This window comes from Macaca thibetana, chromosome 11 (assembly GCF_024542745.1).
Source record: "Macaca thibetana thibetana isolate TM-01 chromosome 11, ASM2454274v1, whole genome shotgun sequence".
NCBI classification, from domain to species: Eukaryota; Metazoa; Chordata; class Mammalia; order Primates; family Cercopithecidae; genus Macaca; species Macaca thibetana.
Genome location: NC_065588.1, coordinates 66,635,527 through 66,656,878, shown reverse-complemented (window position 1 = coordinate 66,656,878; position 21,352 = coordinate 66,635,527). Strand labels below are relative to the sequence as shown.

At 39.8% G+C, this 21,352-nt stretch overlaps 1 protein-coding gene across 2 annotated transcripts in view; it reads left to right on the top strand.

Moving 5' to 3' along the window:
• The window catches only part of PTPRB (protein tyrosine phosphatase receptor type B), a 124,088-nt gene extending 105,403 nt beyond the window's left edge, over nucleotides 1-18,685 (top strand). For both annotated transcript variants that reach the window (XM_050746573.1, XM_050746574.1), the window contains 5 exons: nucleotides 163-285; nucleotides 473-636; nucleotides 2,869-3,004; nucleotides 10,273-10,393; nucleotides 13,363-18,685. In XM_050746573.1, coding sequence (XP_050602530.1) covers nucleotides 163-285; nucleotides 473-636; nucleotides 2,869-3,004; nucleotides 10,273-10,393; nucleotides 13,363-13,385 — 567 coding nt within the window. In that variant the 3' untranslated portion in view covers nucleotides 13,386-18,685. The remainder of the gene's footprint in view (nucleotides 1-162; nucleotides 286-472; nucleotides 637-2,868; nucleotides 3,005-10,272; nucleotides 10,394-13,362) is intronic.
• The last annotated feature ends 2,667 nt before the right edge of the window (nucleotides 18,686-21,352 follow it).

Below are 21,352 nucleotides of genomic sequence, written 5' to 3'. Positions count from 1 at the left end.
CAGCACTGGCCATGAGAAGGTTAATATAAAGTAGATGGTCAAATTGCTTTAGCAGCTGATCCCAGATTCCTAACTCAGGAAGACATTTGGAGGAGGGAAACCGCAGGTTCACAAAGGAGTAACTTTTCCGGACTCACGTTTTTTCTGTCTGTCCTGTTCTAGGTAAAGTGTGACCATTACTGGCCAGCGGACCAAGATTCCCTCTACTATGGGGACCTCATCCTGCAGATGCTCTCAGAGTCCGTCCTGCCTGAGTGGACCATCCGGGAGTTTAAGATATGCAGTGTATGTTAGCTTGCTTGACTTCATTTAACAACCGAGCTTGGGGAGATGAACGAAATCTGTGAATCCCACTTTTGCTGGTTCCTCTCTTGTAGTTTCAGCCCAGAGGAATTGCTCCATGGCTCAGTTGTCAAGCTTGAAGGTTTGCATTGGACATTTCCTCTTATTATCCTGCTCTCTGCTCTTACAGGAGGAACAGCTTGATGCACACAGACTCATCCGCCACTTTCACTATACAGTGTGGCCAGACCATGGAGTCCCAGAAACCACCCAGTCTCTGATCCAGTTTGTGAGAACTGTCAGGGACTACATCAACCGAAGCCCAGGTGCCGGGCCCACTGTGGTGCACTGCAGGTACTGGGACGCCTAGCAGCCAATACAATGGCAGCCATAAGGGGGCTGTGGAAAAATGTGTAAGCATGGGGAATTTGGTAGGTGGAGGATTTGTCTGGACCAACCAGCCTGCCTCACCCCCACAGGGTTTTATAACGTTCCTCCCCTTCTGCCAACGTCATTCCTCTTCCCTGACTTCTCCTTTTTCACTTTCTCCCCCTGTAGCTCTCTCTCACCCTCACTCTCCAGCCTTCTCTCTCCCTCTTGCTCTTTTCCTACTTTCTGAAATCCAAAGTCCTGATGGGAATTCCATGCTTTCCATCATCAGGCATATCACCTTCAATCTAAGTTCCCAACAACTCCCTTCCCATTCTAGCCAGGAAAGTGAGCACACAAGCTTATTCTTGCCTCTGGTCATTCTTCCATTTTGGGATGGCTTTATCTCTCTTCTCCACCTAAGTCCTACCTATCCTTCAAGATTATTTTCTAATCTTCCCTCCGGGTCTAGTAGCATGTCTTTGTCTATTTGTGCTGCTAAAACAAAACACCACAGACTGGATAACAAATAATAGAAATTTATTTATCACAGTCTAGAGGCTAGGAAGTCCAAAATCAAGGCACTGGCAGGTTCAGTGTCTGTTGAGAGCTTGGTCTCTGCTTCCAAGATGGTGCCTTGTCACTGTGTCCTCCAGAGCAGACAAAGGCTGTGTCCTCACATGGAGGGAGGGATGGAAGGGCAAAAGGACCTAGCTAGTTCCCTCCAACCCATTCATGAGGGCAGAGCTCTCATGACCTAATCACCTCCTCTACCTCTTAATATTGTTGCACTGAAGATTAAGTTTCAACATGAATTTTTGGAGGCGACACAAACATTCAAACCACAGCATAGCAATTGCCATCTGTAGCACCTAATTTTTTCTCTTAAGTTTCTGTTCTCTTGATTTCTCTTTGCTTCAGTCTGTCCAGAAAATCAACCTAACAAGTGAAATCTCTCTCTCTGGGGAGCCTGGTATTTAGCTAATTAATGTTTGCAGCAATACTTTGATAGCCCTAACGGAATGGCACTAATAAATATGCAGCAGGGAATTACAGCAGTAAGAGAAATGCCAAGTGTACTCATCTCCCTCCTGTCAGCCCAGCACCCTAGGTGCCCGGCTTTCCTATGTCCTTGGAACCTTGACACTTTTAATAGGAAGGTGAGGCACTCACCTCAGAGCTTTCTGCTTTTTGAAAAATGGCAGGCATTTTTGTCCAGGACCACTGGAGAACTGTCCTTTATCTTATAAATGTGCGTATCAAAAATCCCCAGATGCTACAACCATTTTGGGGAGCAATTTGGCAATCCCTAGTGAAGTTGAAGGTGTTCGTGCCCATGAGCAACCCAAGAGTTCTGCTTCTAGGTTTCGACCCCTGAGAAATCTCCACATATATTCATGTTCATTGCAACACATGTTTTAATAGAGAAAAATTTTAAATGATCTTATTACCACTGGATTAGCAGTGGTTTATGAGAGAATTAAAAGAAATTAGATCAGCTGGGTGTGGTATATCCTGCCTGTAATCCCAGCACTTTGGAGGCCAAAGTGGGAGGATCACTTGAGGCCAGGAGTTCGAGACCAGGCTGGGCAACTATTAGGGAGACCTTATCTCTACAAATCTTTTTTAATTAGCTGGGAGCAGTTATATGCGCCTGTGGTCCCAGCTACTCAGGAGGCTGAGGTGAGAGGATTGCTTGAGCTTGGGAGGTGGAGGCTGCAGTGAGCTATGCTTGTGCCGCTGCACTCCAGTCTGGGCAACAGAGCAAGACTCGGGGAGGGAAGAAGATCTATATGTAGCAATATAGATAAATCTGAAAATATAATATTGAGTAGGAAAGTTGACAAAAAGATACCTAAAGCATGTATATTACCGTTTCAGTAGATTTTTGAAACATAAATGTTGTTTATAGATTTACCTTTATGTAGGAAAAGTATTAAAAACATGCATGGAAATGATACCTAGTAAGTGCAGAGCAGGACTTATGGTGGAGGACGGACAGGAAGGGAGTGGAGATGGAAGACTATGTGGAGGTGGGATTGGGGGACTCTAGGTTAAACTTGTTTGAGAGAAAAAGAGCACATTGAGAGAAGGAAATATTCCTATCTTCTCCCTTAACTGGGAAGGGAAAAGAAAGATTGTGCCAGAGTCTCCAGATGCAATCTTGAAAGGCAAATTTAATAAAAAGGCTCGATCTTCCTTTGCCATCTCTTCTAGTGCTGGTGTGGGTAGGACTGGAACCTTTATTGCATTGGACCGAATCCTCCAGCAGTTAGACTCCAAAGACTCTGTGGACATTTACGGAGCAGTGCATGACCTAAGACTTCACAGGGTTCACATGGTCCAGACTGAGGTAAGAGTTATAGACTGAAAGTTATAGGCCACCCTCCTCCCCACTATATTCCCATAAAAAAAAAATCAGACTTTAATCTGACAAGGGGAAATAACTATGACACATTAGGAAAAGAAAAAAAGAACTGAATATAGATATTTTCTAAGACTTGTTATTTTAAAACAAATCTCACTGGTCTTGAAGGTGACCATCTTGAGGCTCATTTTAAGATAGGCTGGCAAAGGAGCATAAGAACCTCAGTTAGGAAAGAAGAAGATCCCAATCTCTTTTCTCCCCCAGCCTCACTCCCTCCACCTACAGCCCCATTTCGGGAGTGTATGTAGATTGTAAAGACCACATGCTTCCATCTGTGCAGCACTTTGACATTTGCAGGGCATTTTTGAACACGTTCTCATTAAATTTTCACAATAACCTGGCGAGACATATTATATTCCATTTCCAGACTAGAAAATGAAGGTCCATAAGCTTAAGGGCTTTGCACAAAGCCCACAGCCATGAAGTGGCTGAGGTGGCTTGGGCACTATTCTAGAGAACCCTGGGCCCTTGAGTGTGCTATAAGTGTACTAGCCTCAGGGTCAGATCTCTTCCTCAATAGAGACCAAGCATTCACTCCTCTGCATCAATGCCTTCCAAGGCTGAAGTTCTCTTACCCTCGTGTTTCACAAATTTTTCTACAACTAACTATGAAAATCCTCTGTATTAAAAAAAAAAAAAAAATCCATAGTTGGAAAAGTAAAAAGTTCTACATGCTTCTGTGTCCCCTCTTAGAGTCACAGTACCCAAGGACACTGCACAGACAGCAATGCTCCACAAAAAGCCTCTTGCAGCCATGGCCCCTCTTTGAGCTTTGTTGAACCCACTATTTCCAAAACCATCTTGACCTCTGAATTCTTTTCTTGTAGCAGCACATATTAATATCCTGCATTCAAGCCAGCAACAATTGAACCAGAGAAATTAAAATAAAAATTAAAAATATCCTGCAGAACTCACATTTGGCAAAACAATGGCCTCATTGCCTCCTGCAGGCAGGATCCTCTGCCACCACTATTGTCCTGGGCTGGGAGTAGATTCCACCATATTTTGAATGTTTTATTATGAAATTGTTTTAAAAAAATACACAAAACATGGCTGGGTACAGTGGCTCATGCCTGTAATCCCAACGCTCTAGGAGGCCCAGCAGGGGCAGATCACTTGAGGCCAGGAGTTTGACACCAGCCTGGGCCACATGGCAAGAGCCCATCTCCACAAAAAATTTTTAAAAAGAAAATACACAAAACTAGGAAAAACAGTATAGTGAGTTTCCATGTACCCAAACCCCAATCAGTATTCTGTGTTCTTTTCCCATCTGTATCCCACATTTAATGTTCCCCTACCCCATGGCATTACGCCATTGAAGCAAATCCCACTTACCACATTATTTCATCCTTAAATACACATATACATGTATATACCTATGTATGTGTACCCATGTAATACATGTCATATTGCATATGTGTGTGTACATGTGTGTATGTGTATATATGTGCATGTGTATATGTGTACATTTGTATGGATATATGTGATATTACATATACTGCATATATACATATGTATGGGTATATATGTGTGTGTACGTGTGAACATGTGTGTGTGTGTGTGTGTGTGTGTATATATATATGTATACATATATTTGATAAGGAGTCTTTAAAATTATGACCACAATGTCATTATCACATCTGTGTCTTAACCATAATTCCTAAATATCATCTAATATCCAGTCAGTATTTAAATTTCCCTAATTATCTCAAAAAATTGCTTTTTATAAAAAAACTGTAGTTGGTTTTCATTAGAATCCAGAGTTTACATATTTCATTTGGTTGAAGTGTCTCTGAAATATTTTTAAATCTATAATCCTCCCTCCCATTTGTTTTATATGACATTTATTTGTTAAAGAAGCCAGCTCATTTGTTCGGTAGATTTTCCCACATTCTAGATGTGGCTGATTGCTTTTTCATGGTGGTAATGTATTCCTTTACTCCCCATGGATTTTGTCAGCTGGTGGTTAGATCTGGAGGCCTGATTAAACTCAATGCTTCGTGGGTGGTGCTGAGGGCTTTCTGTTGCATGACATCAGAAGGCAGATCACCATGTCTGTCTCTCTTTCAGCACTGAGAAAACTGACGATGAGTTTAGGGAGTGTCAGCCTGAACCCTTCATTATCCCCATCAACCTTTCACTTAATGGTTTTAGCAGTCACTGATGACCTCCGCCTAGCTCTGTCATTTCATCAAAGGCTGCAGAATTATATTACCCTGTATCATAATTATTAACCTTCAGCTTTCTCCAGACTATACATTCCTAGAGGGTGGGAACCTGTTTTCCTTCTCTAGATCCTCAATATTTTTTAATCTTTTAAATGAACAAATATCCTACACTTATGTTGCTAAAAAGTCAGCATTAATATTTTGTTAGTTTACTGTCACTTTCACAATTTGTAACTTGGGGAAGAGGAGGTTATATTGTAAATAGTCTCAAACTGTGTGTATTTATATGTGTGTGTGTGTGTGCGCGCATGTGCTCTAGTAATTGTCAGAGGATCCTTGGGCCATGTATCACTTCCATACACCTGCCCCAAACTCATGAGGCATTTTGGCAACTAGGAGGGACTCTACTGTCAATATAACTGGCTGACTTTCAGAGCAGAGGTAACACAATGTTCCGCTTCCTCCTTCTCCTTAGAAATAACTCCATCTTTTCTCTATTCTGTTCTCCTTTTCCTCCTGCCTCACTGAGGATGCTGTGGCTTAGTGCCTCAGCTTGTCTTCTTAATGTTTGAGTTCCCCAAGGTTCTGTCCTCAAGGCACCACCCTTTCTCTCAGTCTTCATTCTTTGTGATATTCTCCATTCCCATACATGCTCATGTTACCCAACTCTAATTCTCCTGTCTCCACATACCTGTAAGTGCCTGCCTACCAGATGGATTCCCCCAGAAGCCTTACAGCCATCTAACTCCAAAAAGATCAAAGCCAAACTCATTCTCTTTCTTTCAAAAAACCAAACAAAACAACAAAAACATTCCTCCTGCTCTTGCACCTTCCAGTTTCATTTAATAGTATTGCCATCCATGTGTTTGCCCAAGCCAGGGAGCTGACTTCTTATATTTTTTAAGGGATGGGGTCTTATGTTGCCCAGACTGGACTCAAACTCTGTGCTCAAGCAATCTTCTACAGTTGTGCACCACCACACCTGGCATGCTTACATGCATGGATAGGTGCATTTATTATTTCTATTTTTTGTTTATTTACATGGTGAGACAAGATCTCACTATGTTGACCATGCTAGACTCAAACTCCTGGGCTCAATGGCGTGGATTTCTTTTCCTCCAGTTTCCACATCCAAGCAGTCACGAAGTCCTTTCCTTCCCTTGGAGCCAGCCCCTCATCCCACTGCCACTGCCCTTGCACAGTCCTTTATCAACTCTCATTAGCCCTGCTAATGAGTAGCCGCCTAGTGGGTCTCCTGCCTTCAGTTCTGCCCTAATGATCCCTTCATCACCACTGCCACCATCAAAGTTCCCTTGCTGACTCTGTCAGCTCCCTGCAAAAAAATCGTGAAAAGCTCACCACTGCTTGTAAAATGAAGTTCAGACCTCATCCTGGGTACAAGCCTCTTTATAACCTGACCCCAACTTACTCCTCCAGCTTCATGTCATTGTACTAGCCACCACCAGTGATTAGGGTCTGCCAAATTAAGGAAGGTTTACCCACCTGGGCCAGAATCCACTTTCAGTCTTTCCATCATAATGAAATAAACATTGCAGTAAGATAAAATTTTCTATCTCCCTTTTTTCTCACACAAAATTCCAAATGCTATCCAGGTATTAGGTTGGTGCAAAAGTAATCACGGTTTTTGCCATTACTTTTAATGGCATTAACTGCATTTTAATGGCATTTAAATGCATACATTGCATTTAATGGCATTTAATGGCATTACTTTTAATGGCAAAAACCGTGATTACTTTTGCATCAACCTAGTATCATCTGCCTTGCTTTAAGCCTCTGCTGAAGTTGAGTTGTTTCTACAGGCTCAGAATCCCTGGTGCTAGAGCTTGCATTTGGTAATGGGAGTGGGTGCAGAGGAGTGTGCTCTGTGGCTGAGCCCCTGTGGGTGACTATTTCAGCAAAAGACAGAGGACATTTGGACCCCTGGTATTATTTTTCTGGGTCCATGGTGACAGTGAACTTCAACTTACCTCTGTCTTTTTTTGAGATACAAAGGGATGCAGGTCTTCACAAGTTTTCAAACAGCAAGCATTTCTAAACGAAGAGGCATTGGTCAGGGGATTTATGAGTGTCCCTTCTTCTTTTACGCTGCTTTGAGGAAAATTTGCAGCCTGACCCTGAGAGAGACACTCAGGGAGCAATAACCTGTTAAAGAACAATAGATGATAGTCACTGTCTCGATCTCATTTGCTTCTGCTGGGAAGGAAACACTGAGATGTTGTAGGACTAAGGACCTCAGGTTCCATTTGGGGCACTGTTCGAGGGGTTTCCCATGACCCACGCAACCAGCATTTTATCTGCACTAGACTTCTCACGATTTCCAGAATATATGTGAAATGTTATGTTGCCTTACTTCTTTGCTTGAATTCTTATAAATATCACCTTTTCTCTTTAGCTTGATAGTTTCCTCCCCTCAAAATGAACCTAATGGCTTTCTCTTCTGTATGAAACCTTATACACAATTGTATCTTATGTTTATCATCTTACAGGTGTTTGTTCACTAAATACTAAGCCATGCACTCAGGGATCACAAAAAGACTATAATACTATAAATAATATCTAATACTCCAAATATTGGTGAAATTGAATGGAACTGAATGTGTCAACACTAAGCCAAGCCTTCACCAGTTAACAAAAAATTATCTTTTGTGATCTGAGATTCATATATTAGGCTTTGTCTACTTTTCATTAAGAATAAAGTGAGAAGCACATTAACAATCTCACTGCTTTAGAGTAATCATTTTCAAAGGGACATTCTATTGGGAAAAGAAGAATTTATATTTAAGACAAGGCAAATTAATGGATATTAACTTGTTTCAAAGCCCATGGTGAATCATTGTTAAAGAATTTATTAATAGGCCATAGCACAGATGTACTAGAGTTCATTCACAGCTTACCTCTAAGGTCCCAAAGTAATTTAATATCCCAGTAGAAGTGAAAAAATGAATTATGCTTTGGGTGGGAGGGAACAGGGAGGTTTCAGTCTATAGTTTGGTGGATCCTTTTTAAGGTAGCGAAAAGAGACTGCTTTATACTAACAACCATTCTCAGATACCTTTCTCAGATTTTCAAGATTGAGACTGCATATAACATTCATAATAAATGACAAAGGTCTGCGAGCAGAGAATAGTTATCAATATTATTGCAGGCCTCACTTCTTATTGATTTGGTTGTTTAAAATGTCCTTTTCTAGGACATTTTAAGGCTGGGTACAGTGGCTTTTTTCTAGGCTGGGTACAGTGGCTCACACCTGTAATCCTAGCACTGTGGGAGGCCAAAGGAGGAGGATGGCTTGAGGCCAGGAGTTTCAGACCAGCCTGGGCAACAGAGCAAGACCCTGTCTCTAAAAAAAATTGTTTTAAATGTATCTAGGTCTGATGGTCCGTACCTATAATCCCAGACACTCAGGAGACTGAGGTGTGAGAATCACTGAAGACCAGGAGTTCAAAGCTGCAGTGAGCTATGATTGTGTCACTGTACTCCAGCTCAGGCGACAGAACAAGACCCCGTCTCTTAAAAAAAAAAAAAATTAAATGTTCTTATCTATTGATTATACCAGACCTACCTTATATAGTCCCATGGATACATGACCAGGCTAGCTTCCAATCAGGGACAATATCTAGTGCCAACCCATAAAAATAAGTACCTGTTTACTTGGAAAGATTGTTAGTGAGGAAAGACCTAATTGTTCTACTTTGTATCTCAAACCTCTAAAATACTTTAAGACTGACTGCACTGATTGCCTTAAACACAAGGTCTGGAAATATTTTTCAATATCCATCTGACTGACATCAATCTATATCCTTTAATGGACAAAGGATGTTGGCTATAAAGGAGACCTTTGCCTCCTTGTTTAATAAGTAGGAAAACTGAGATCCCAAGAAGCCTGATGACTCAGCCTAGGCTGGCTGGAGGCTGCCGAGAGCCCACAATTCATGACTCCCTCTGGGCCGTTGCTATATCAGCAAGGGAAAGTTCCGCAGAAATCCATTTCCTTGTAAGAGAACTCAGGGAGTATAAGGAAGGGGGCCCAATGCACAAGCTTGGCTGCCTGTGGCTGAGACACAGTGGACAGTGGAGGTCTTTATGGTCACCAAAGCACTGACTCTTCTATATCTATTTATATTTCAAAAGTAGTAAATTCTCAAATAGCCAACAGGTGAATCTGTCCTCACTATGTAACCCTTGTAGTTCTCGGCAGTCAGCCAACATCTTTGAGATTCTTCCACGTGGCAAACTCAGATGCTGAGAGGAGAGGTGGATAAGACACTGGCCTTGCACTCAAAGAACTAACAGTCCAGCGGGGCTTATTGTACACACCTTCCTTTGTTCACTATGTTCCTAGAATAAAGGGAACAAACCAGCAGAGTATGCAGGGAAATGATTTTCTCATTCAGTAATGCAATGAAATTGGGATTCATATAAGAAAACTGGTGTAGTGAAAAAGACATGACTTTGAGGTCACATCTCCAAGATCAAATCCTGGGGCCCCATTTCTTAGCTGTGTGACCTTGGAGAAGTTACTTTTGAGTCTCAGTTTATACTGACAATTATATTTACTTCACAAGGTTGCTGAAATCATTAAATGAGATAATTTATGTAAGCTACATAGCAGTGTCTGGCATTCGTTCATCTACTGAATTTGTGAAGGATCTACTATGTACTAGACACAGTTGTAGGCTCTCACAGAACATACTATATATATATACACACACACACACACATATACATAAATACATATACATAAATATATACACACAAATATACATATATACACATAAATATTATAAGAATGAAAAAATGCCACCTCTCTGCCCATTATCATTGTTCTCTTTTCAGTGGTAGTAAAAGACATTCTTTTATTTACCAGAGACCATTAGTGAAGTGATGATCAAGAAATTTGCTAACTATATAGAATTCCATTATTGTCAATAGTTTGTGAGAGTCTCTCATCTTTCTCATGCAGGAGAACAGGCTCTCCTCTGACATGTTTCTGCTTTTCTACAGTGTCAGTATGTCTACTTACATCAGTGTGTAAGAGATGTCCTCAGAGCAAGGAAGCTACGGAGTGAACAAGAAAACCCCTTGTTTCCAATCTACGAAAATGTGAATCCAGAGTATCACAGAGGTAGGCACTTACTTCACTCACTTCCAAGTTCCTTCATCAAGATATGGTCAATCTGGCCAGGCACAGAGGCTTACACCTGTAATCCCAGCACTTTGGCAGGCTGAGGCAGGATGATCACTTGAGCCTAAGAGTTTGAAACCAGCCTGGGCAACATAGGGAGATCCCGTCTCTACAAATAACTAAAAAAAAAAAAAAAAAAATCAGACAGACGGCACATGCCCATAGTCCCAGTTACTTGGGAGGCTGAGGGGAAGGATCGCTTGAGCTCGGGAGGTCAAGGCTGCAGTGAGCTGAGATCGTACCACTGCACTCCAGCCTGAGTGACAGAGCAAGATCCTGTCTCAAAGAAAAAAGAGAAAGATTCTAGCTGGGTGCAGTGGCTCATGCCTACAATACCAGCACTTTGGGAGGCCAAGGCAGGCAGATCACCTGAAGTCAGGAGTTCGAGACCAGCCTGGCCAACATGGTGAAACCCCCACCTCTACTAAAAATACAAAAGAGCCAGGCATGGTGGCTCATACCTGTAATCCCAGCTACTCAGGAGGCTGAGGCAGAACTGCTTGAACCCAGGAGGCAGAGGTTGCAGTGGGCCGAGATCCTGCCACTGTACTCCAGACTGGGCAACAAGAGTGAGACTTTGTCTCAAAAAAAAAAAAAAAAAAGAAAGAAAGAAAAAGAAAAGAAGAGAAAAGAGAGGAGGAGAGAAGAAAAAAGAAAAAAGAAAAAAGAAAAATATTCTGGAAACCATTAATAACTTAAAGCTCTTCCAATGTACACCTCCCATTTCTTCTCCTACACACAAAGAGGGGAAGAGAGGGAGGGTGGGGAGGGGGTTCCTGCAGCTGAGCAGCAGTTTCACAGGGTATCTCTTCCAGCCTAGCCGAGGATGCCTGCTACGAAGGACTCTGCTTAGCCTTTCTTTTCCAAGCAATAAGCTCCACTACTGGGCAGGATGCTTTGAAATCACAACTAGTTCAAGTTGTAAAATCCCTTTGGAAAAGAATTTGGCAATCAAGGTATCGGGGTCCTTCATATGTTCTTATCTTGTGACCCTGTATTTCTCCTACCACCCTACCTATGAAAAAAATATATTATGCATGAAGCTTTTCGTAGTTAAAAGTTTGACAAGCCTGGGCAGCAAAGTGAGGCCCCTTCTCTATAATAAATTTAAAAATTAACCAGGCGTGGTATGCTCCTGTAGTCCCAGCTACTTGGGAGGCTGAGGCAGGAGAATCACTTGAGCCCAGGAGTTGAAGCCTGCAGTGAGCTATAATTGTGCCTCTGCACTCCACCTGGGTGACAGAGCAAGACTATATCTCAAAAACAAACAAACAAACAGGTTGGGCATAGTGGCTCACGCCTGTAATCCCAGCACTTTGGGAGGCCAAGGCAGGTGATCAGCTGACGTCAGGAGCTCAAGACCAGCCTGGCCAACATGGCGAAACCCCATCTCTACTAAAATACAAAAATTAGCTGGACGTGGTGATGCGCACCTGTAGTTCCAGCTACTTGGGGGGCTGAGGCAGGAGAATTGCTTGAACCTGAGAGGTGGAGGTTGCAGTGAGTCAAGATCATGCCACTGCACTCCAGCCTGGGCCACAAAGCAAGACTTCATCTCAAAAAACAAACAACCAAAAACAATGCTATTTTTGAGGACATTATAATAACATGGGTATTTATTATAAATAAAGAAAACAGGACATAAAACAAACAAAAACAATGCATAAGGAAAAAGAAGACTGGGAGAAAATATAAATTTCCCTGAAGATTAGAAAAATCTATTTTTCCTTCTTTTGTATTTTATAAATGTTCTAGAATAAGGATGTAACACTTTTCAAATGGGAAATTCAATAGAAAAAAACCTCACAAGGCACAGTTTTGATCAAGCAATTATTAAGTGACAAGAGAAGGGTCCTCATGCCTCGTCTTACTCTAGGCCATCATGAAGACCTAAGTTATCACATAGGCTAATTGCAAATGTGAAGGAGGATTGTATTAGTTATCTGTTACTGCCTAACAAATTACCCCAACATTTAGCAGTTTAAATCAGCATTTATTATCTCACTGGTGGTTCTGGCCCAGTCTTTCAGGAGGTTGCAGTCAAGACTTACAAGGGGGCTGCCATTATCCGAAGGTTTGACTGGGGCTGGAGGAGTCACTTCACAATGGCTTGCTCACATGACTGTGGGCAGATGCAGCTGCAATTCCTTGCCATGTGGACTGATATCTCTATAAATCAGATAATCTTTCTTTGACAAACATTATTTCATACCCTCTTATCTCTGTTTCTAAATGATTTTCAATTGGCAGTGTCTCCTTTTACTTAGTTCTCTGTACCACCCAGCCTAGCCAGTATGTTAATGAGTTAACAATCTGTAAAGCACAAATAAAGAGCTACTATTTAGAGGAGTCCTTTGTAAATCAGATAATTCTTTTGTACTAAAATAATTACCCCCCAGTTAATCCGTATAGTAAATTAAGGTTTTTGCATGGGAGATTCCTTAAGAGGCTTCAGTATAGGGCAAGTTCTGAGGGATCTTGGAGGTTCCTTTGTCTTGTTTTGACTTGAGAATCTTTTTTTAGAGTAACCTTGGGCACTCCTGAAAGAAGCTAACTATGGTATAGAAAAGGATAACCACCAGGCACCTGAAGGCTAAGATTCAGGTCCAAACTCTCAAACTAACTAGCTTTAACAAGCTGTGTAACCCTGAGTAAGTTACTCTGACTCTCTGGGCCTATGGCTGCATCCATAAAAACAGAGGTGATGGACTAGAATCACTAGTCCCTTCCAAGTCTAATATTCTGTGTTTCTAAATGGAATGACCTGGTCCCAGTAGGAATGGCCTCATCTTAAACTAGGTTGAGCTATGTATTTCTGCTGGTCTTTCACATTGGTAATTTTCATAAACAGAACAAACAATTATGACACGCCCTGCGGCAGTCTCTAATTACAGTGTTCTTCCTTTCAGATCCAGTCTATTCAAGGCATTGAGAATGTACCTGAAGAGCTCCTGGATAAAAATTATTCACTGTGTGATTTGTTTTTAAAAACTTGCTTCATGCCCTACAGAGGTGCCAGCTATTTCTGTTGATACTATGTATAATTTATTAATCCGGAGAATGTTTAAAATTTTATATAATTTAAAGGTAACAGATATTATTGTACATAGTTGTATTTTATAGTTTCTTCTGTAAATATGTATGTTTCATGTTTAATATTAAGCTTTATATAATACTATTTTTCCACACTAAAGTGTTCATGACTTGTTCTACATGTAATTCAACCTGTGTGACAGGACTACTGGTAAAATGTGTATGGAGGTGGTGGCAGAGACAATCCCTTGGGCCATGTTTTCTACCTGTTTTGATATTCACTGGACAGGACAAAGGGCAGGGCTAGAGAGAGCAAATACTATGTCTAACTTTGCTGCATTGCTGTCCCATGAATCTCGAGAGCCAACGGGCATGTCCTAAACATGCTATTAGGACAAATGTAACAGTCAAAAAAAGGATTATAGGGAGAAAAAAGAATTAAGCAGTACCAAAGCTGAACTGGATGGTTGTGTCTGAACTAGTTGCTCTCTCTCCTTTCTCCTACCAGGGATTCAAGCCAAAGTGGTTAGCTCAGGGATCATGTAACTTGCAGTGCAAGCCCAGGATGTAGGATGCAGGGTTGAGGGTTCTGATAGAGAATGATTCCAAACAGAAGTGATGCATTCCTTTTGTTAAGAAGATGCCAGCTGTACCCAGACTGAAAACATAACATGCAAAGCACCATCTATAGTGATTAGAGATCCTCTCATTGCATTCATAGTGTGAACATCCACACCCATACTGTAATGTGTTTATGCACACTAGTTTTTGTCTCATTTTCAGTGGTCTCCATTCCTAGAAAAGTCACAATTATCCATTCCTACTTGATTTCCCATTAAAAGAATATTATGGTGGCAGACTGTGCCTGATTAAAAGACTTAATGCCAACATTTTCATAGAAATGACTACAAACATCATATATAATAAATTTTAAAACAACAGCAAAAACAAAAACAGTGGTCTTCAGTAAAATTTTCAAAAACCTTTTTAGTAAATTAATGAAGTCAAAATATCAAGTAGTCACCCAAAGTTGCATTTAATAACAAAAGGTACTACGTACTGTACCAAGTTTATCTTCAGTATTTGTGCCTTACTGTGACTATAACAAATTCCAGTGAGTGAGAAAGTGGGTATTTCCTTCATCAAGGTCCAGTTCCGAGAGCATTCCTGGGAAAAATTTGAAAGGCATTTGTATGGAATCTTCATAGATACCTGAGAAGATGAGCTGGAGATGTTTGCCTTTTTCATACTACAAATTTTTCTATAATAAACTTGGGAATTAGAGGTCAAGTTTGTTGATGGCATAGCTTCCTTTGCAGAAAGAGTACATTTTTTTTCAAAGTATGTATTTTTGTAATCTACCATAAAGTCCCATAATACAGTGAATGTAATTGACATAATAATTGAAAATCATTGACTATACCTAAAATAGTTATTTATAATTAAATAACTCTACACCCAAACTGGAAATTTTTCCAGGGTTATTTGAAGTTTACAAAAACGTGAAGCATAATCATAAGTTTCAAAGTTTCACAGTTTCATTGTGCTCAATGCCCTTGTGAAATGACAGTCTTAGGCTCTGATTCTGTATCAAGGAACTAAGCGGATCTTCTGGAAATGAAAAGGAACAACATATGTGTAAGTGCAGTAGATGTACCACCAGTGAGAAAATAGAGGTCAGAGATTTACAACGTGTGGCATCTATTAGAAATCACCTTTCCTACATGGAAAAGAAAAAGCAAGAAAAAAAGCAGAATTTTACACTAATGTTGCTTGATGCAAAGCACATTAATGCCTGGAAGGATACATTCATTTTTGACTTTCATTCACTCAGAAAACTTTTAGTAAGTGCCTGCAACCTGCTAGGCACTGTTCCAGAATCTACCCATTTCTACTCACATGAAGAGAATCCTCATAAAGTTAGGACTGTTGTTACTACCTTCAGTTGAGTTTAAAAGAGCCTCATCAAGGGAATGGGATAACTGAGCCGGTCCAGGACAGTGGTCACCTTCCACAGGCCACACACTGGAAAGTGCTAATGCTACTTCAATAGTAAACCTCTGGATCTAGAAGACAGAGCAATTAATTGCACAAACCAGGAATTAAAACCATAAAAAACCTATACATTTGTAACAGTAAATAACACTCCCGTACCCTGGCAACATCTAGGGTAGTATCAGAATTATGTAAGTGGACATGACAGGGAAAAATTGTAGGTTTTTTAAGTCTAATCCAACCCAGGAAATGTCTATTCCTACCCTACACTCAATTTTAAATCTCCTTAACAACAAATATTTCACTATTCACTCCTGCTCCTGGGAAGACTAAATACATTAATTGATTTATTTATTAAATTTAGGAGAAAAAAGTTTTCCTTGACATTCAGCTCCATTGGATTTATTTTCATTTAATTGCATCATGTGTTATGTCTTGGTAAACACTCCATCTCCTGTCTTGGTGGGCATCCTGTCTGTACACCTGTGCAATACACTTTAATCATCAAGGCTTCAAAGTGCTTTTGAGCTATCAAATCTTGGGAGAGTCCCATCTAGCATCTTAATAATTATTTTTCCAAGTTCGTTATAATTAACTCCTTTAATCTCATCTCATTAAATCAATTTTGTATTATTATTTGTGGTGTTCTCTGCAAAGCAGCCAATTGTTCAGCTCTTGAATCAGAATTTTCAAAGACTCACCTCTCTTACCTGGGCTTGCATGTATTTGTCCTAAGTAATTCTCTATCCCTTAAACCTCTGAGTCCCTCTGTTTTATTAGTTGCCCCACTCCTCCCAGTTGAAAATGTTTGTTTTCCCAATTGAATGTGATTTTTATCTACTGTTCATATTATCTTTTATACTCATAAGTATAATTTCACAATCCTTTCAGGTTCCACATCATCAAAAAGATGACCATAATTTCCCTTTTTTTTTTTGAAATGGAGTCTCGCTCTGTCGCCCAGGGTGGAGTGCAGTGGAGCAGTCTCAGCTCACTGCAACCTCCGCCTCCCGGGTTCAAGTGATTCTGCCTCAGCCTCCTGAGTAGCTGTAATTACAGGTGCCTGCCACCATGCCTGGCTAATTTTTGTGTTTTCAGTAGAGATGGGGTTTCACCATGTTGGCCAGGTTGGTCTCAAACTCCTGACCTCAGGTGATCCACCCACCTCAACCTCCCAAAGTGCTGGGAATACAGGAGTGAGTCACCACAACTGGCCAATTTCACTTTTAAATACTAAAAGGCACACAGCACACAGACATTTTTGGGGCAGTTTTCTTTGGGAGGGTCTTTGATAAATTTTGTAATCATCTTTTGGAAGAAAGTCCAAAATGACATGTGAAAATAATATTAAACCATTTAGCAGATGTCCAGCAATATAAAAATAGACCTCACATGCTACCCTTCACAGGCTGATTCTCTTGCCTTGGTGTCTAAGGATCCAATTTCTTATGTTAAATATTTTCCTTACCTTTTGCAATAATATTATTGGCCATATGCTAAATTCTCATTCACTTAGCTTTCTGAGAATTCTTTGACGTTGGAATCCTGAAATAATAAAGCTACCAGATCTGCACAACAGCAGTGGTAGTATCTGAGCCCAAACTCTGGGACACTCTAGAGTTTTAGTTTACAAATATGAGCCAGACCAAACCGGACATGGTGAAAATCAATAGGTAATAAGTTGCTTGTATATGTTAGCAGTTCAAGGGCGTTCTGGGTTCCATTTCATTGGGGAAATGAAAATATTGTAACTGCTTAGCCAAGATAGAGTGGCAATAAGGAATGACTGATCCTCCTCCAAGTTGCAGTGAGCAAGCCCTCAAGCCTACCTCATTCCTGAAGAGTTGAAGGAGAAAATGCTGTGCTAATTTTCTGCACTGCTATTTTTAACCTGAAATTTAGAATTACATCAGGTATTCAAAGAATGTTCCCTATCAAAGGAAAATCGGTAAACGATGACTGCAAAAAGCAAGTGAAATGATGCAAAGAGAAAATATTTGCAAAAGAGAATCTAACCAGACATCATCAGGAAGATAAAATGGCATCTCTTCTTTGTGGCCTGGGTGTGCTTGGACAATCCTGTCATATGTTTCTATTAGGACATGTTGCCCTTTTGAGGATTCACTCTGACTACGTTGGCCAGATGGTTTAACTGATTAAACAATTGAATCAATTTATTTTGCTTTTTGAATTGACCAGATATTTAACTAAATGTACTGGGTTTGGCATTTTAGACACACTGCCTTAGATTCTTGTAGAGAATGATGACTTTGAAAATGTTTGGCCATTTTAGTTAAAATGCAGGGTAACATTTGATGCAGCCATGATAACAGGAAAAATCTGTTCTGTTCTAAAAATGTTTCTAGCAATAGAAGTATTTCTGGCTAAGAGAATACTCTTGACTTGTAGGGAGGCTCCCTTGGAATAAATATATGCAACACAAATAAGGCATTTTATTTTTTAAAAGATTGCCTATATAAGATACACTTATTAAATAAAGAAATTGTTGGTGAATGCTCTGAAAATAGAGGCTTATGTAAGGGAAATAAGAGATTAACAGGTTTACCAAAGATTATTTTTATAACCTGTATGCCAATTCACATGATCTTACATAAGACACCAAAATAAGTTATTCAAAACTGTGAATAATGTCAGACAAATGCAATGTGTCCCTTCTAGAACAGTCACAAAAAGGATTGGTTATAACCATTTTAATAAATACTATCCTCACCCCAAGAACAAGCTTTCAGTTATGTTGAGATGTTGTAATACCTGTGTGCATAGATAAGCACCCCCATCAAGAAAGGAACATGTGCAATTGTGGCTTTAAGAGTTTGTGGCACAGCTGGACAGCATTCCGTCTGCAGGTTAGTAGGAATGCCTGTACCGGCCTTTGTGGAATGTCCTAGTCTGCCACCTTGACAAGAGGGTGCACCAATGCTCTACTGGAAGAGTATTTCTGGTTTTCTGTGCAGGACTGTTGGGCTTATAAATTCTTCAAGAACAAGGACCAAGTCTTTAATCTCATCTCTACTCCTACTTTGTGGAAATTAGTGCACAGCTCACAGGCATTCTACACACACTTCTTGAAATTGCTCCTGACTTCATATTTTGGATGTTAGGTAGTGTCCAATAATACTATTGTCCATGGAGGTTAATCTAGCTGTTCCTTCATTTGTGTGAAGCATAAATAATGTAAGTAAATACAGCAACTGAACTTTTTATGTTCTATAATAGAGCACTTTTAAGTTTTTAATATCATTTATTATTTCTCTGAAAATCCAGTTAAGATGGCAGTAGATGATTCTATTTTTTCATACTATAGCATCCACCCACAATATTGTGTTTCTAACTGTATTTGAACAAAGAACTTCCTTAGTCTTTCAATTTAAATTATGTATTTGCTTGATATATTTTTATATTTGTAACTGTGGTTAAAAAAAAATCTATAAAGCATCTTGCATCCATTCTCACTAGTATAGGAATAAAACTGCAGTTTGTTGAAGGAGAGTGTTCTGTTCTCTATTCACCTGCTCCTCATTTATCAATTTTTGTCATCTGTCTGTTCAGAAGAAAGGTCAAAAGTGACTGCTTTAAAATGAGAAAAATCTTCCATGACATTATCATGAAGAATATAGGTGTCTTAACCTTTAGTCCCGTAAGTACTGAGTTGGTTACGTACAGTATTGTGTACATATAATAGACTCTCCAGCTGTCTCCAACTAAATTCCTGTTTTCAGTTCTTTACTTCATTAATAACCAAAATGTCACCTGTTACCAACAGTGTTGGTGTACTCTCAGAGGTACTGCCCTGGTTGGATCGCCACTGAGCCCTTCAGAGACACTTTAGACATTTGCGGACAGTGTGACATTTGGTAAAGAGATGCCGTGCCTATTTCCAGAGTCATGAGTTTGCCCTTTTGCCTTTTTCATATTTTAGTGGAAAGATCACTGTCCTTCACAACTCCAATATTTCATTTTTCTATAACTTGCTCACAGAAACCTTCATTTTTTAAAAAAAAATACAGTAGCAGATTTACAAATAAAATCATTAAATCAAAGCAATCCTTCCTTTTAAAACAGTTTCTGGATTCAAAGAAGTAGGTTAACAAAATAAATTGACCTATGAAGCTAGACTTTTTTTTTTCCCAAAGTAACCATTTGACAGAATTTATTCTCAAAGAAAAAGAGAGTATTGCAACTTGAACTAATCACTTGGTAATTTTGCTGATATATCTTCCATAATCATAAAATGTTAAGAGCTGGAAGGGCCGGCCAACTTGGGACCAAGAATGTAGGAAACCAAGACACAAATTTAAAAACAATACAACAAATAAAATAAAATATAAAAATATAAAATCAAAATAATACAGCAAAATAAGACAATGCTGAAATCAAACCTGGTTTTCCTATTACTCAGGGGGAGGACCTGTTCATATGTAAATACAGACAAATAAAAATGCCGCTCATTGCCAGGACAGTGGCTCATACTTGTAATCCCAGTGCTTTGGGAGGCTGAAGCATGAGGATCACTCAAGGCCAGGAGTTTAAGAAAGCTGCTCAGAAAGTCAGTGGACACAATAGCTATTTCCAACACTAAAGCAGAACTGTCAGTGGAGCCTTTAATGTTTTGCATGGTTAATCCTCTTTTTTTGGTATCTCATATGTCTGGAAACATCCATGTATTTAAACAAATCTCAGACTGTATTTGAGAGTCATACCTGAACCAAAGTCATCACAATCTTAAATCTGAACTAATATTACATATAAAAGGAAAAAGCATGATTTTTCTAACACAATATTATTATAAAACATTATTGAAACTAATTGTATCAAACCTTCTAGAATCTAGAAGAGTTTCTACAGCTAGATTTTCAGAGAACTGGCAAGACTTTTGATGCTCCTGATGAAAGGAGCATTCATAATAGAAGAGTAAAAATTAACTGGTAGAATCCGAGCCTGAATAATAAGAGAAAACCATGCAGGGATGGTTCTTTGTAGAAGTTAACAAACATTTACCTCCTCACTAAAAGAGGTAATGAACCCCAAAGGACATGCTCACTAAAATATCTCCCAATCCAGTCTTTTCCAAGGAAAATTTTACTATTATAATAGAGAACTGTTGATATGAATGAAGCTTGCTTTTTTTCTAGGATTTGTTGTGACAATAACTTCTCCTTTGACCAAAACTTTAGTTAGATTCCTCAGTGTCCTCTGCCTGACTAGGCCCATCCTTGGGCTTCCCTCTCTGTCCTCGTAGACTCCAGTTTAAAGTAAGGTTAGTGAAAATCTCCCAACCTAGGTACCTGACCATCCTTGATATCTTATCACCTGGGTCTGCCTTCAGCAGGAATTCCCTTTACCCCTGATGTTTCCCCTTCCTCTTAGTGAGTCTTCATCCACTGACCTCCCATCCTGCTCCTGCTTTAAACAGGAAAGGTTAATTTTCCTGTTTTATTTAATCCCCACTTGTCCTTGCTGAAGTTGAAGTTGAGTCCAATTTCTCTCCCCTACAGCAAAACCCCATTGCAGATGTCCTTATATTTACTACTATGGACCCTCTAAAATAAAGCCTGCCTTACTGTCTTTAACGTTAAAGTGTCATGAATAATTTTTCTTCAACAATTTTAATGATGCAACAACCTTTGTGTAAATTATCTTAATATAAAATTACTTTCCACTTTGGCCCCTGGAAGAAACTTGGCATCTATTTCCATCTTAAGAAAGAGTTGGCAATGAAATACGTTTCCTATCTCTATTATCCTGCTGCAAACCATTAGTGGCCAAGAAGTTTCTGTATCTTAGGGCTTGCCAAAGAGTTACAGTAAACAACAACAACAAAAAATCACAAAAGCTGACAATACAACCATA